The 15,690-nt window shown below is 36.2% G+C and overlaps 1 protein-coding gene across 5 annotated transcripts in view; it reads right to left on the reverse strand.

The window, feature by feature from the left end:
* Positions 1-15,690, reverse strand: part of PALS2 (protein associated with LIN7 2, MAGUK p55 family member) — a 114,268-nt gene that overhangs the window by 86,929 nt on the left and 11,649 nt on the right. Inside the window, exon 1 of one of the 5 annotated variants that reach the window (XM_012773327.3) lies at positions 8,156-8,548. The exons of 3 other annotated variants lie outside the window; for them this stretch is intronic. In XM_012773327.3, coding sequence (XP_012628781.1) covers positions 8,156-8,180 — 25 coding nt within the window. In that variant the 5' untranslated portion in view covers positions 8,181-8,548. Of the gene's footprint in view, positions 1-6,140; positions 6,325-8,155; positions 8,549-15,690 lie in introns of those variants that run through there. One more of the 5 variants, XM_076006366.1, reaches the window with a different exon arrangement.

Consider the following 15,690-nt stretch of genomic DNA (forward strand, 5'->3'; position numbering starts at 1 on the left):
AATATTCATCTTGATGTTTTCCTAAACATTACTCTAAGCCATTACTTGAATTCAAGTAATAACCACCTCATATATAATTTTCTATCCCATTTTAGTCTCCAAAAATTCCCTATAAGTTGGGTGGGATAGGTATTATCTCCATTTTATAGATGAGAAAAATGAGGCCCAGAAAGGTTAAGAGACATACCAGATGTTGGTCGGTAGGAGAAAGAAAAATAAATCAATAATTCAGTTTAACTGGCCCCAAACTACATTCACCTTTTGCAGCAGAAATCATAGACTATATTCCCCATGTATGATTGCTCCACAAAGCAATCTTGATATTTTCCCTAAACAGAAAGAAGAAAAATGCCCAAGAGGCTGGAAAGATAACAAATAAGGACATTCTGGAAGGGACTGGCCAAGGGCAGAGGGGTATAATGAGCTAGGTTCTGTCACCGAGGGCTTGCATTTCAAAAAATGGCAGATATGCAGAAAAGTCATGAAACAATCTAGTTTTGTTAGTGCAGAGAGCATTGGGCATGAGAAAATGTAGTTTCTACTCCTAGACTTGCCACTACACAGTATGACTTTATTATAATTTTAGTGGGTCAAGACACAAATTTCTGCAGGTCAACACCATCTCTCATCATTCCTCTTGTCAATGCCAACTATTTAAACACAGTAATGGAGGAATCAGAAATATCCCTGAAGAACTCCGAAGTCATTGCAAAGTTCAGTAAGATGGAAGAAACTGAGTTGCCAGTAGTAACTTGTTCAGAAACAGCAGATGACTGAAATAAATACTTATAAGAACAATAGATGACTAAAGCGTAAGCAAGGTTAATAGTAAGAAACGGCCCTTAAAAACTACTTGCAGTCAGGAAGGTCATAGATGCTGGATGCTATAGATCAGTGTCCTCAAACTTTTTAAACAGGGGGCCAGTTCACTGTCCCTCAGACCGTTGGAGGGCCGAACTATAGTTTAAAAAAAACTATGAACAAATTCTTATGCACACTGCACATATCTTATTTTGAAGTAAAAAAGCAAACGGGCAAAAACACCCGCACTTAACAAGAATAGTGAGAAATGTTAAAGGAAGAGTAAAAATAGAGATTTTAATTACATCACTGTACATTATGTAATTCTGAAAAATGACTATTATGGTGGTTGTCTTAGTCAGTTTGAGCTGCTATAATGAAATACCACAGACTGTGTGGCTTATAAACAACAGAAATTTATTTCTCACAGTTCTAGAGTATGGAAATCCAAAATCAAGGTGTCAGCATGATCAGTTTAGTGAGGTGTGCTTTCCAGATTACGTCTCATTATACTCTCATATAGCAGAACGAGAACTAGAAAGTTCTTTGGGGTCCCTTTTGTAAGGCACTAATCATAATCATGAGAGCTCCACCCCCATAACAATCACCTCCAAAGGTCAGACCTCCTAATATCATCGCATTCGGGGTTAGGATTTGAACATATGAATTTGATGGGGACACATTCAGTCCATAACTATAGTTAGTAAATGAAGCCAAGATCTAAAGATAACCCATATTTTATAATATCTTTTGCCATTTCCCTGTTTTTAAATAAAAATATCTGATAAAACAAGAGGAAAGATTCATTTTCCACCATGCACTACTTGTTTCATATATATTCTGATTCTCTTTATTATAATCCCTTAAAGAACCAGAGTTTACTCTCTTATTATGGCTCCCAATATAGTACATTGTATATGGACTCAACAAATGCTTAGTAAATGCAAAACTGCATGAAGGATTATTAATATTCTGAATTATTTTTTTCCTTTTTATTATGTGGCTTTCAGCTCTAATTGGAGACAGAAGTATAACCAACAACTGACACATAGCAAAGTAAAGTACACAGTCTCTTTGGGATTAGCTTGAATTTGTAATAGAGCCAGTATTCCAAAGGAACCAATTCATTTCATGATGCTAACACTCAAGAGGTATAAAGAAAACCTCAAAGTAAAGCAATGCACAGATGGTTGCAGTGGCTCATGGAGCAAACAATATTCTTTTAGACAGCGAAAGCTGAACTGTACTCTTTATTACAGATCTTTTCCACAAAAGGTATAATTAAAAATTAAAATTAAGAAATCATGGGCTGGGTACAATCCTAGCACTCTCGGAGGCTGAGGCAGGAGGATCACTTGAGCTCCGGAATTCTAGACCAGCCTGAGCAAGAGCAAGACCTCGTCTCTACTAAAAATAGAAAAACTAGCAGGGCATCGTAGTGTGCGCCTAGGTCCTGCTCAGGAGGCTGAGGCAGGAGGATCACTTGAGCCCAGGAGGTTGCTGTGAGCTAGGCTGACACCACGGCACTCTACTCAGGGTAACAGAGTGAGACTCTATTGTAAAAAAAAAAAAAAAAAGAACTATTTTTTAGCAGAAACACCTCCCCTTGACAGTCTCCAAAATTTTATTGTGCTTGGATTTGACAAAAATCAAGTGCCAAGCTTGAAAGAAAATTAAATAGAAATATAAAAAGAAAATGAAAAATTTTTACTCAAGAGGACAAATATCAATATTTCCAGGTAATGATAAATTGAACTCACCTAATTGTGCTTTTGCCTAAAAAACCCTCTAGCATGTAATAAAGATGTGTGCGTCATTTTATTTTATAAAGCATATATTTACTAAGATGGAAATAATGAGAGAAAAGGTGACTTTGGAAGCTATAATACATATGGACAAAGGAGTAACCGACATAGTATACCCAAAGAGGCCAAACTAAAACAGCCATGGGGAACATTTCACATACTCTACAAAATCTTCCAAAGGCTCAGGAATTAGCAGCACAAGGTACTAGAGGCGAGGGGAACTACAAGGAGAATCAAATAAAAACTGCTTCAAAAGAACTGAGATTTCTAGCTCCCACTCCCACCCTCCTTGTCTGTCTCTCACCCTCCAGCACACAGGACTGAAGACTAGAGGTTTGTTTTCTGCAAAGAGTAAGAGAAGAGGTGTCTCTTGATCACAGGTAATGAAATTCCCTGCAAAACAGGATCATTAAATGCTAAGACAAACCCCTCCACCTGATTCTCCCTCTTGACTACCAGAACCCTTCCAGACAGATGTGAAGCATCTTCTCTAGAGAATATGACCAGCCAACAGGAAAGACACAGACATGAAGATCAGGTATCACCCCCAACAATCCAGCTATAAGACAGCTACAGTGAAGCTCAACATGCAATCAGAGCTTCAGGTTTTTAGTTCCCCACCCCTAACAATGAGCTAATAACCTGGGCAAATGAAATGGCTGAGAAAAGCCTGTAACATGAAAGAAAGAGACTAAAATAAACAAACAGGTCAAAACTATTCAGAATGAAGAAAACCGTCATTAAAATTCTCAAAGAAAAAGAGAATAGTGTATTCATGAAACTAGAATAAGACTGCTATATGGAAACAAAAGGGCTCTTAGAAAATAAAAATGCAAAAGCCGAAATAAATTTAATAGAAATCATGGAAGATAAATTTTGGGGAAAAAACTAGAAAAGCACAGAGGCAGAAAAATAAAGAAAATTAGGGAGCCTGATTCAGCAGCATCTAAATAATATGGGGTTTGGACAGAAAGAACAGACAAAATGGAGGTGAGGAAAACATTAATGAAATATTTAACATTTTCCAGAACTGAAAGCTGTATGTAAGTTGCTGAACTAAATGAGGCACTAGCACCCAGAAAAATAGATTAAAACAGACTCATACTAAGACACTTTACTGTGAAATATCACAACACTGGGGACAAAGAGAAAAAAAAAATCTCATGTCAAGAATCAGGAGTCGGAGTGGTTTTGATCTGCTCAATGACAACACCTAAAGATAGATGATGAAATGATGCCTTTAAGAATATTCCCAGCAGGCCAAGGGTAATGGCTCACACCCGTAATCCTAGCACTCTGGGAGGCCAAGGCAGGAGGATCACTTGAGGTCAGGAGTTTGAGACAAGCATGAGCAAGAGCAAGACCCCGTCTCTACTAAAAATAGAAAGAAATTAGTTGGACAACTAAAAATATATAGGAAAAAAAAAAGGAATATTCCCAGCTGAAAATCCTTTACTGTGTCAAACCATCAATCAAGTGTGAGGACAGTTAATAATTTTTAGACTTAACCTACCACAATGTTTTTTGACAGAAAGGAAAAAAAAAGACATGCTGCCATCTGAGCATGAAACAAAAAGGCAAAATAAAAAGAGGAAGAGATGGGATACAGGAACTAGAAGTCCCAACTCAGGAGAAAGGTAACGGTAAGTTCCAAGAAGATGGTGACAAATGTGCACCAGGTATAGAGAATAATGAGTCCACACTGGAAAGGTCAGAAGGCTCCAGGAGTGCCATCTTCAAGAAAATGAAGTTGATAAATTTGAATAAATACACTGAAAGTTGATTTAGAAAACAACCAGAAATTTGGGGGCTGAATTATAGATAAATAGTACATATGGAAAACTAAGCAAATAAATATTAACTCCAGGAAAATAAAAATACAGGAATGGAGAACCACGGTTCACTAATGGACCACCTAAATAACAAATACTGATCTGATCAAAATTACTAATATAATTATTTTGAAACGATTGTGGGAAGAGTATGTGATGAGTATATGTATATGTGGTAGGGGAGAATGTGAAAGGAGCTAAATCTTCATTTTCCAAAATATTTAAAACCAAAATATCAATAATCGGCAACATAAACATGCCATTTACTGACATAGAGCTAAATGCCAAAAGAATCAGCTAAAAAGTTCAAAGGGAATAGCCTCCTTGGAAAAAGAAATGCAAATCAAGAGACTTGGGGAGTACTGTTTGCCTTACATCTGTATGTGCATTAACAATTTTAGTAAAAGATAAAAACCTAAAAAAATACATCTATCATATGTAACAGTAACTAGCTTGCATGTAGAAAAGTCAAAGAATTGTAACCATGCTTTTGGAGTTAAAAACAAGCAGGACTTTTTCATTAAAGACAGAAATCTGGTGAAGACAAAGTTATCCTTAGAGGATATACTTTATTAAATTCTATTTATATATACTATGATATAAAATATATTTCAATAAAATATTTAACTAAATGTAAGATATTTAGACGATAAGGGGATTTCTAGTAAAAATACAACGTGAGATGTAAAAATTAATAACCTATAAAGAATATTTTCAATTTTTAAAAAAGATACAGCTATTCTCTGTATTCATAAATATAAAGATGTAACTTACACAAAATGAAACTTTTCAGTCAACCTTATTTTATTTAATTTACTACAAAACTGCTCCGACTTACTGCAATGTTTATCTAGTGCCTCTCTAAATCATTTTCTTTAACTGGCAAATCATCAGTTCCATTTTAACATGGAACTGGGGCTCAAAAATCATTGACTTGTAATCAAATACAATTCAGATTAGAGTATTATGTTACATTAAATTGACACAGATCTTGCTGTATATTTTATAAACTACTAGAGGTAGCTCATCAATTTGGAATGCAGTCATGTGGCATATAATGATGTTTCAGTCAACAATGGACCACACATACAATGATGGTCTCATAAGATTATAATAAAGCTGAAAAATTCCCCAAAGAAATTTCACAAAGAAGGGTTTAGCAGAAGCTTTTGCAGAACTCAACAAGCTCCAGGAGGTTATTTTAGAAGGTGTTGATGATCTTCACCCTGTGTAGGCCTAGGCTAATGTCTGTGTCTTAGTTTTTAACAAAAAAGTTTAAAAAGAAAAAAAATTCATACAAAAAAGCTTAGAGATGAAGAATATATATAAAAAAAGAGATTTTTGTACATCTGTACAGTGTGTTTTAAGCCAAGTGTTAAAACAGTTTTAAAAGACTCAACATTTTTTAAAAAAATTTAGAAGTTTATAAAGTAAAAAAGTAACAGTAAGCTAAGGTTAATCATTGAAAAAGAAAAAAAAATTATAAATTGAGTGTGGCCTAAGTATATACTGTTAGTTTATAATGACCTAGATCTTTACATTCACTTGCTGACTCACCCAGAGCAACTTCCAGTCCTACAAGCTCCATTCATGGTTAAGTGCCCTATACAGGTGCACCATTTTTTTTAATCTTTTATACTGTAACCACATTTTTACTGTACCTTATCTATGTTTAGATATGTTCAAATACACAAATACTTACCATTGTGTTATAATTGCCTATAGTATTCAGGACAGAAACATGCTGTACAGGTTTATAGCCTAGGTACAATAGGAATAAGTGTGTAGTATGGTATACCATCTAGGCTTGTGTAAGTACATTCCATGATGTTTGCACAACAAAATCACCTAACAACACATATCTCAGAATGTATCCCTATCATTAAGGGATGCATGACTATCATTTATGCTTACCTCATTTAACACACAGGGTGCTCACCTTTGTTTATACCACCCTTTTAAAGTACTGAGCAAAGTATTACATAAAAATACAATGCATTACATTAACAATAAACACAGAAAGTATTTTTGAAGATGAAAAAGATGTGGAAAACAAATTCTCTTTTCCAGAGCTATAATGCCACTCAGACATCCCTTCTGAGCATGAACGCTCAGGTTAAAAAGAAGGTGAAACACAGGCACACTACACAGAAAATCCTTGCATGAAGTGCTAACACAGTCCAAATATTAGAAAACTTTGATTCTATGTGTCTGGATGAAAACCATGCACACAATGCCCTATTTATTTAACAAAGTTTTTGAAATTTACAAAGTCCAAAGAAATCCTATCTTGATGAAAACAGGTCATATCCAATCCAAAATGAACATAACATTTTAGGTTTTAACATATTTCTTATCTGAAAGACCTTCTGGTTATAAGAAACTTAAGCAATATGGTAATTTGTTCAATATGGTGGAAAGAATGCTCTAAATAGATGAAATTATAATTGAACAACGGTACTATTTTAACCTTTTACTCATTGCAAATTTCCCTATGACAAGTGTAAACACTAGAGACAACTGGATATCCTTTCTAGCAATTCACTTCTAGTAAAGACAGAACTGGGTACCATGTTTTGAAAATAAATGGTAATAAAATGAACTAGAAATATGGTAATTTGTGTCTTTCATAAATTTTTAAAAAGTTACATAAAAATATTGTTTCAGATACTGCAGGATGTTTCACAAGTCCTTTTTTATAATGACCGTTTTCTGCTCTAACAGAACTTTCTTCACACACTTTGGTTTGATAAAACAGCATTAATGAAGTAGTTTACATTTAGATGCAGTGAAAAGATTGCCCAGGGGCCTGGCTCTAGCTTGCCTGCACACATTTCAATATAGGTAGCCCCTCACAAAATTATGAGGTAACTATCTCTCCTTGGCTCTTATATCCATAGCTCTTTCCTCCATTTCAGGGCTTTCTTTCCTATTCTTATCCCTCAATTGTTCAATAGTCTCAAATTGCCCTGGTCCTACAAAAATAAGCAAGGCCCCAAATACTGCTGCACAATTCTATTACTTGTCCCTTCTTGGGTTCACTCATATTCTCTATTTCAACACTTACCATGCTAAATTGTCAACAGATGATTTTGTCAGAAGGAAAAGGAAAAAAGAAGCTATATGATTTCTTGAAATTCCCCTCCACTTGTAGAATCTAATACATTATCTTTCCTTATCTCTTTTCTTTAAATCTCAGAAAAAAGATCCTCCTCTACAAGGCTGCTATCTACAAAATGAATCAAGTCCCTCCTGCCCACTGTGGGATCATGATCTATGGGTTTTCTCCTACAACTTCAATATTTTTTCTTCATTTGATACTTCTACATCTATAAATATGCTAACATCTTCCCCATCCTTAGATAATAATTTTTTAAAATCCCTATTTTGAACCACACTTCTCTTTTACATCACAGCCTTATCTCCTTCCTTTTCCCTATCACACCAGGCTTCTCTAAAGAGTAGTTCACAAGTGCACCACCTCATCAGTTCTCCATTCCTGCCATCTCAGCCACTGCTTTCCCCAAACTCCTTGGAAAAGATTAGGAATGAGCTAACTGACAAATCAATCACATATTTGATCTGCAGCCTGCTCAAGGACAGACTATCACTGCTGTTGGTATCCCTCAGGTTGTCATATTTTTCTTGAGTAATCCAATTTACTTCTGGGCTTCACCTAGTTTTTATATAATTTCTAAATATTATTTACAGACTCACTTTTCTCCACTTTCTTTCTTAACATTATTTCTCCTGGAAGTCCCAAAGATGGTGCCTTTAATTTACCATTTTCAAAACTACTCACTCCCCCTAACCAAGCCTACTCTTCCTAGTATAGATTCCACCTCTCATTTGTATTATGACATCACCACCTACCTCTTCTTCAAAGCTTATAATCTCAGAATCATCTAATTTTTTTTTCTCTCTGACCATCAGATACCTAATTCTTTTTCAAATCTTTCCATTCTGCTTCATAAAAGTCTCAAAGTCATCCTAATCACAATTTCACTCTCTGAAAATTTCACTCCAGTGTCGTTTTTAAAGTACAACGCACAGACAGGAAAAAGCTAGATCTGCAGAGTTTTTTTTTTCTCCAAATAGCTCAAAGAAGTAATGCTGTTCCTGACTGGCTGATTTGCTCTCACAATGTAACAGCCCTGTTTTGAATAAATTTTTATTGACTTAACCACCAATAAACAAAGCAGGTCAAAGTTTCATTATTTTATTACAAGAAAATATGTAGTAGTATAACTGAATCAGAATTGTCTGGAAGTATCTTCACACAGCTAATAAACACCAATAAACATGAAAGATGACTATAGGATCACTGCCACCTTTTATTAAATATTCAAATTTGAATCTCAAAACTATACTATTTTATTTTTTAGAGACAGGATCTAGCTCTGTCAACTAGGCTGGAGTGCACTGGCAAGATAATAGCTCACTATAATCTCCAACTCCTGGACTCAAGCAATTTTCCTGCCTCAGCTCTGAGTAGCTAGGACTACAGACGTGCACCACCACCAAGCCTATCTTTTTTTTTTTTTTTTTTTTTTTTTTTTTTTTATAAAAATGGGGTTTTCCTATGTTGCCTGGGCTAGTCTCAAACTCCCGGCCTCAAGCAATCCTCCTGCCTTGGCCTCCTAAATTGCTGGGATTACAGGCATGCCCAGCCTCTAAGTTTAGAATGATGAATTTCATTGACAGTTTCTGTTTTCAAGATAACACTTATTTTATATGTACACTTACAAAAATACCTAGACTTCATAACAGATACAGGGACAAACTGGTTCTTAAATGCAGCCATGGTAGAGGTGACAGAAGAGAAGCCATCTGACTCCTTTGTCCCTCCACTGCCATCACCCTACTCTAAGTCACTATCACCTCTGCCTATCTGTTGCAGTACTCACTTAACTAGCTCCCTTACTTTCACTCTAATTCTCAACAATAATCTCCCAGAGTGGCTAGAACCATCATTTTAAAACATAAAACAGATTTTATTACTCTCCTGCTAAAACTGTCCAAAGGCTTCCCACTGTAGTTAGAAAAATATCCACTCTTCACATGACCTACCCAAGCCTTCATGATTTGGCACCCTGTGTACCTGAGTTCATCTTCTACAACTCTTCTCCTTGTCCACTCAACTACAGTCACACTGGTCTCCTTTCTGTTCTTCAAACTCACTCAGTTCATTTCCCATCTTTACCATTTTCTGCTCTCCCTACTTGAAATGAGCTTCCCAGAGGTCCACATGTACATCCTTACTCTCTTCATTCTGTCTCAGTGTAAATGTTACTTCCCCCAAAAGTGAACCCAAACACCCAATCTAAACTAGTCCCCAACCTTTACACACAGTGTCAGTCACTCTCGATCCTATTAGTTTCATTTTCATTGTAGTATTCATCCGAAATTATTTGTATGCCTGTTATCTGTCTCCCCTCACTAGAAATCCACTCATTGTTCTATCTGTGCTAGGCTTAGGACAGTGCCTTGATACACAGTAGGCATTCAGATATTGATCAATGCCTGATGTCTCTCAAAGCCCTATCTCCTAAGCTTCAGATCCATACTTCCTTGCTTATATCTCCATAAATATGTCCCGTGGGCACCATAAACTGAGCATGTCCAAAACTTATGTTACTTCTTAAATCTGGTCTTCCTCCTGTGTTCCCTTCTCAGTTAATAGCACCCATGAGTAGCTGTTCAATCTTCTTTATTCCCTCTGTCACTAAGACTTTTTAATTTAAATTCTACATATTTCTCAATTATCCCCTGTTCTCTACCTCCACTGTGACTGCCTTAGCTCATACTCTCATCATCTCTCACCTTAACATCTAAAACCTTCTACAGGCATACCTCATTTTAGTAAACTTTACTTTATTGAATTTTGCAGATGTTGCATTTTTTACAAATTAAAGGTTTGTGGCAACCCTGCCTTAAGCAAGTCTATTGGTATCAGTTTTCCAACAGCATGTGCTTTGTGTTTATGCCAGGTTTCTATAATTTTCACAGTATTTCAAACTTTTTATTACTACTATATCTGTTATGTTGATCTGTGGTCAGTGACCTTTCATGTTACTATTGTAATTGTGGAGTGCCACGAACTACACCCATACAAAACAGCAAATTTAATTGATAAATGTTGTACGTGTTCTGACTGCTTAGTACTTAAGGATATTGGACATTTCATACTTAATAATCTAATAATTCCAACCCTTATGAACAATTTTGATAGGTTCAAGACTTCAGTGGAAGAAGTTACTGCAAGATGTGGTGGAAACAGCAAGAGAACTAGAAGATTGAAGATGTGACTGAATTTCTTCAATCTCATGACAAAACAGATGAGGAGATGCTTCTTATGAATAAACAAAGAAAGTGATTCCTTGAGGTGGAATCTATTCCTGGTGAAGATGTGAATGTTACTGAAATGATAACCAGTGTGAATATTACATAAACTTAGTTGATAAAGCAGTGGCAGGATTTGAGAAGATTGACTCCAAAGTTCTACTATGGGTAAAATGATATCAAATAGCATTGCATGCTACAGAGAAATCTTTCATGAAATGAAGAGTCAAATGGTATAGTAAACTTCACTGCTGTGTCACTTTAGGAAATTGCCACAGCAATTTCCCGAATCTTCAGCAACCACCAGCCTGATCAGTCAGCAGCCATCAACATTGGGGCAAGACCCTCCACCAGCAAAAAGATTACTCAATGAAGGCTCAGATGATCATTAGCATTTTGTAGCTTTAAAGTATTTTAAAATTAATGTATGCATATTTTTTAGACACAACGCTATTGCACACTTAATAGGCTATAGTATAAGCATAACCATAATTGTATATGCCCTGAGAAACAAAAAACTCATGTTGACTGGCTTTACTGCAACATTCATTTTATTGCAGTGGTCTGGAACAGAACCTACAATATCTTCAAGGTATGACTGCATTTATTTTCCTTACTTTATCTATCCTCATTACAACCAGTAGAGCAAACTTTCAAAAATACAAGTATGACCATGTTTCTCCTCTGGTTAAAATCTTTCAGTAGTTTTCCATCACCTATAAAATCCAAATTCCCTAATATGGCATAAGGGCCTTCACATCCTCTCGTTAACCGGCCAGTCCAAACATCTCTTACCTCTCCTTACAGGGGCCCTTTTAATTCAAGCCACACTGGACCATTTGCTCTTCCCTAAATTCACTGCTTCATACTGCTGTAACTTCAACAATTGTCTCAAGTGAAACTTTCCCTGATCCATGTTAGCAGATTTAGAATATAGAACTGCTACTATATAGCAGAATTCCCCAACCTTTTTGGCACCAGGGACCAGTTTCATGAAAGACAACTTTTCCATGTGGAGGGGTTGGGGGGGATGGTTTAGGGATGATTCAAGTGCATTACATTTATTGTGCATTTTATGTCTATTACTATTACATCATAATATACAATGCAATAATTATACAATCCACCATAATGCAGAATCAGTGGGAGCCCTGAGCTTATTTTCCTGCAACTAAATAGTTCCATCTGGGGGTGAGGGGAGACAGTGACTGATCTGACAGGAGATGGAGCTCAGGTGGTGATGCAAGTGAAGGGGAGCAGCTGTAAATACAGATGAAGGTTTGCTCACTTGCTTGTCCACAGCTCACCTCCCCTGCTGTGAAGCTCAGTTCCTAACAGGTTACAGATCCATCGCAGACTGCAGACATACAGTATACCTAGTACAACCAATCCCTATTATTCATAAGTTCTGTATTTGTGAATTCACCTACTTGCTAAAATTTGTCATCCAATAATCAATACTTGCAGAGCTTTTGTGGTCATTTGTGAACATGCACAGAGTGGCAAAATATTTGAATCAACCAACATTGCACAGTCCCAGCTGAGGCTGAACAAGACAACACTTTGCTCTCTTGTTTTAGCTCTCATACTAAAAAAAAGTGTCCTTTCATTGTCTATTTAGTGCCACTTTTTTTTTTTGCATTTTTGTGTTCTATTATTTCACTGTCTAAAATGGCCCCAATCATAGTACTGAAGTGCTGTCCAGTGTTTCTAACCAAGGCGGCCATGATGTGCCTTATAGGAAAATGCATATATTAAATAAGTTTTGTTCAGGCATGACTAATAGTGGGGTTGGGTACAATGTTAATGAATCAATATTACATATTATATAAAGTGTCTTTAAACAAAAACTCTCACAAAACAAGGTTATGTATTGATCAGCTGATGAAAATATTGTGACCAAAGGCTTGCAGGAACCTAACCTTGTATTTCCCCTAGAAGCAAAAATAGTTCAATATTTGATAATTCAGTGTTTGCAGAGACTTTATAGGCTATAACTACCATGAATAATGAGAACTGACTATATTTTAATTTACATGTCTGTCTCCAACACAAAATTATTGGGCTCACTGAGGACAGACATGGCATCTTATTTATTTTTGAACTCTAGTTCTTAGTATTATGCCAGACACACTGCAGTTAACAAATATTTACGGAATGGAATTTTTTTTTTTTTTTTTAATTTTTATACAAAAAATTTTTTTAAATTCTATTTTTTTTCACCAGTACTTCTCAGTTCTACGGAATGGAATTTTAAAATTCTGGTTTCTCATCACTGTAATGTGATTTCCTCTAATCTATTACCAGATAAAATTATCCTAAAGTAAAATTATTCCTAGTTAGGGTAAGATCTCCGTGTAGGCCAACAGTTACACATCGCCCCTCCACCTCAGTGAGGCCTTGCTCAATCGCATAATAGTCTGAATATCATCCTCTATTCCTGCCCCTTGCCTCTTTTATAGCCAAAGACTATGTTCTTTCAGTTCAAACTTAAAATCACAGTTAAATGGAAAGGCATTTTCAGACATTTACTTTGCCTCAGGTCAGTTATCCCTAAAGGGCACAGACCTAACAACTGTTAGACACTCTTACAGTCAAAGTGGAAGACTGAACACACGTGCCCACATTCCCTCCCTTTGAGGGCCCAGTGAAATGACCAAACAGCTACCTACTTTTAAAAAGAATAAAACAGCAACAATACTAGAAGTGAAGTGAGTGCACAATAAGAGAAAGATTAGCAAACCAGAAGTTTTAGGAAATGGTCACAAGTTAGAAAACAGATGAGTAGCTTATGTGTCTGGCAAAAATTTAGGCTTGATAATCTGAAAATAATTCTCTCACATCTCAAAATGATAAATAAAATACAAAAATATCCCCTAAATAAAAAAAATAAGTTCCCAAGAAAATCCCCATGGGCCAACATGTAGGGGAAAAAAACAAACTGGTAAGCACGCCCTGAAGTCATGACTTCCCTGGGTGAGTGCTGATCTCAGTCTCAGGCACTCAGAGGCCTGTCCAAGAAGGAGAACTGCAGCTTAGATCCCTCCACATGAAGCTAAGACCTGAAAGGCCAACCCCTCCACCTTGTAAAAGAACAGTCTAATAAAAATGTGCCAGTTGGCCAAGAAAGACAAGGAAAATGGCCTGTTTCAGCTTGGGGGAAAAATATCACCTGAAAATTTGAAATCACAGCCTACTCTCAAGGATTCAGGGTTCAAAATTACCCACCAGAAAACCCCAAGCAGAGAAATTATAAAGTGATCCCGGGTTGGTGGCTTCCACAGGTGCCAAAGCCTTAGCAAATCTCTCGAGGAATATGTCCTCTAACTAAGCTGCACACAATTCCCTTGAATAAAACCCAATCAAGCAAGAGCATGTAATTCAAAAATCACAAAACACTCAAAAAAGAGAGGCAGCTGAAACACAAGAAAGTAATACTATCATAAAGGAAAACAGGTAAGATTGGATAATCTTATAATCTAAGACTTTAGTGGTTAAGCACAGTTCTTTCCAAGTGGACTTTCTCCAGGACTCCCTTGAGAAGTCTACATGTGTTAAAACATTCTTCTTTTATCTACTGTCTACTAAAAGAAAACGGGTACTTACTCCAAAACCTTGCCTCCCACAGAGAAAAAATGCTACACATACACACACACACACATCTGGATTCACCACATTCTGACTACTACAGTGCAGAGATACTTTTGCTTTCCCTCTTCATTCTGTTACTGCACAGAGTAGCTGGTATACATAGGCAGACTGTACTGATATTTCATATTAAATGGCCAATATGTTTAGATCAATCAAATGGAGGTGGGGTAAAGAAAAAATGAACTGATTCTCTGAAAATATCCCCCTTCTCTATTACAGGTACGTTCATTCAACTTTTATCTTACAATGTAATACATTTATATTACAATGATTTTGTTCTGCTTAACAAAAACAACACAGCCAAGTAAAAACCCTTGCACACCTTGTTCTCATTCTAGAATTTCAACATTTTTTCATTTATCACTAGAAACCACTATAAAACCTTTCTGTATTGTAAGCAGGAATAAAATTATTCTAAAAGAAATAACCCCTAGCTAGTTTTTCCTTTAAGTGTTTTGGTGTTTAAACTTTTTGCATATACAAAAATTAGATTCAAATACGGTAAGAAAAAAACCTAGACTCAAGAATTAGTTCAACTCAGACCTGGGACAAGTAGTATCTCACAGCACATGAAAAGCATTGTTGTAATGAGAGTATCTAAAGAAATCATATCCGGAGGCCCTTGGGATTTGAAAATAGAGTGATCCTATAGGGATATCACTGCAGAGTTAAATTAGCAAAAGTGAACACAAGATAAGTGAATTTAGCATGAAACAGCCAACCCAAGTGAAGATGGGTAAAAATATTTAGAAATATTTGTGTAATCTAAGTGTCTAAGATATGCCCTTAAGAATACAATAAAAAATACAGTAAGAATCTATTGTATTGTAAGCTGTTGGAAGGCAATATCTCATCAAGCCTAGGAAAAAAAGGAAGTAGGAAATTGACCTATGTCTCCAAAAATGTCTATGAAAGAACTTGCCTACTCTATATTCCAGGGTTTTTCAACCTTGGCACTACTGACATTTGGTGCCAGATAATTCTTTGTTGTGGGGGCTTTGTCCTATGAATTGGTTAGTAACATCCCTGGCCTCTATGCACTAGCCCTCAGTAGCACCTGCTACCTCTAGATGTGACAACCAAAAATGTCTTTAGATATTACCAAATGTCCCTTAGGAGGCAAAAATGCCCCCTTTGAGAATCAATGGTATATTCTGAATAATGCAAATAGATGTTCTACAGTTTGGTTGTTTTCCCCTCATACCTCATGTTGAAATTTGATCCGCAGTGTTGGAGGTGAGGCTTAATGGGAGGTGTTT

The sequence above is a fragment of the Microcebus murinus genome, chromosome 9 (genome assembly GCF_040939455.1).
Source record: "Microcebus murinus isolate Inina chromosome 9, M.murinus_Inina_mat1.0, whole genome shotgun sequence".
NCBI classification, from domain to species: Eukaryota; Metazoa; Chordata; class Mammalia; order Primates; family Cheirogaleidae; genus Microcebus; species Microcebus murinus.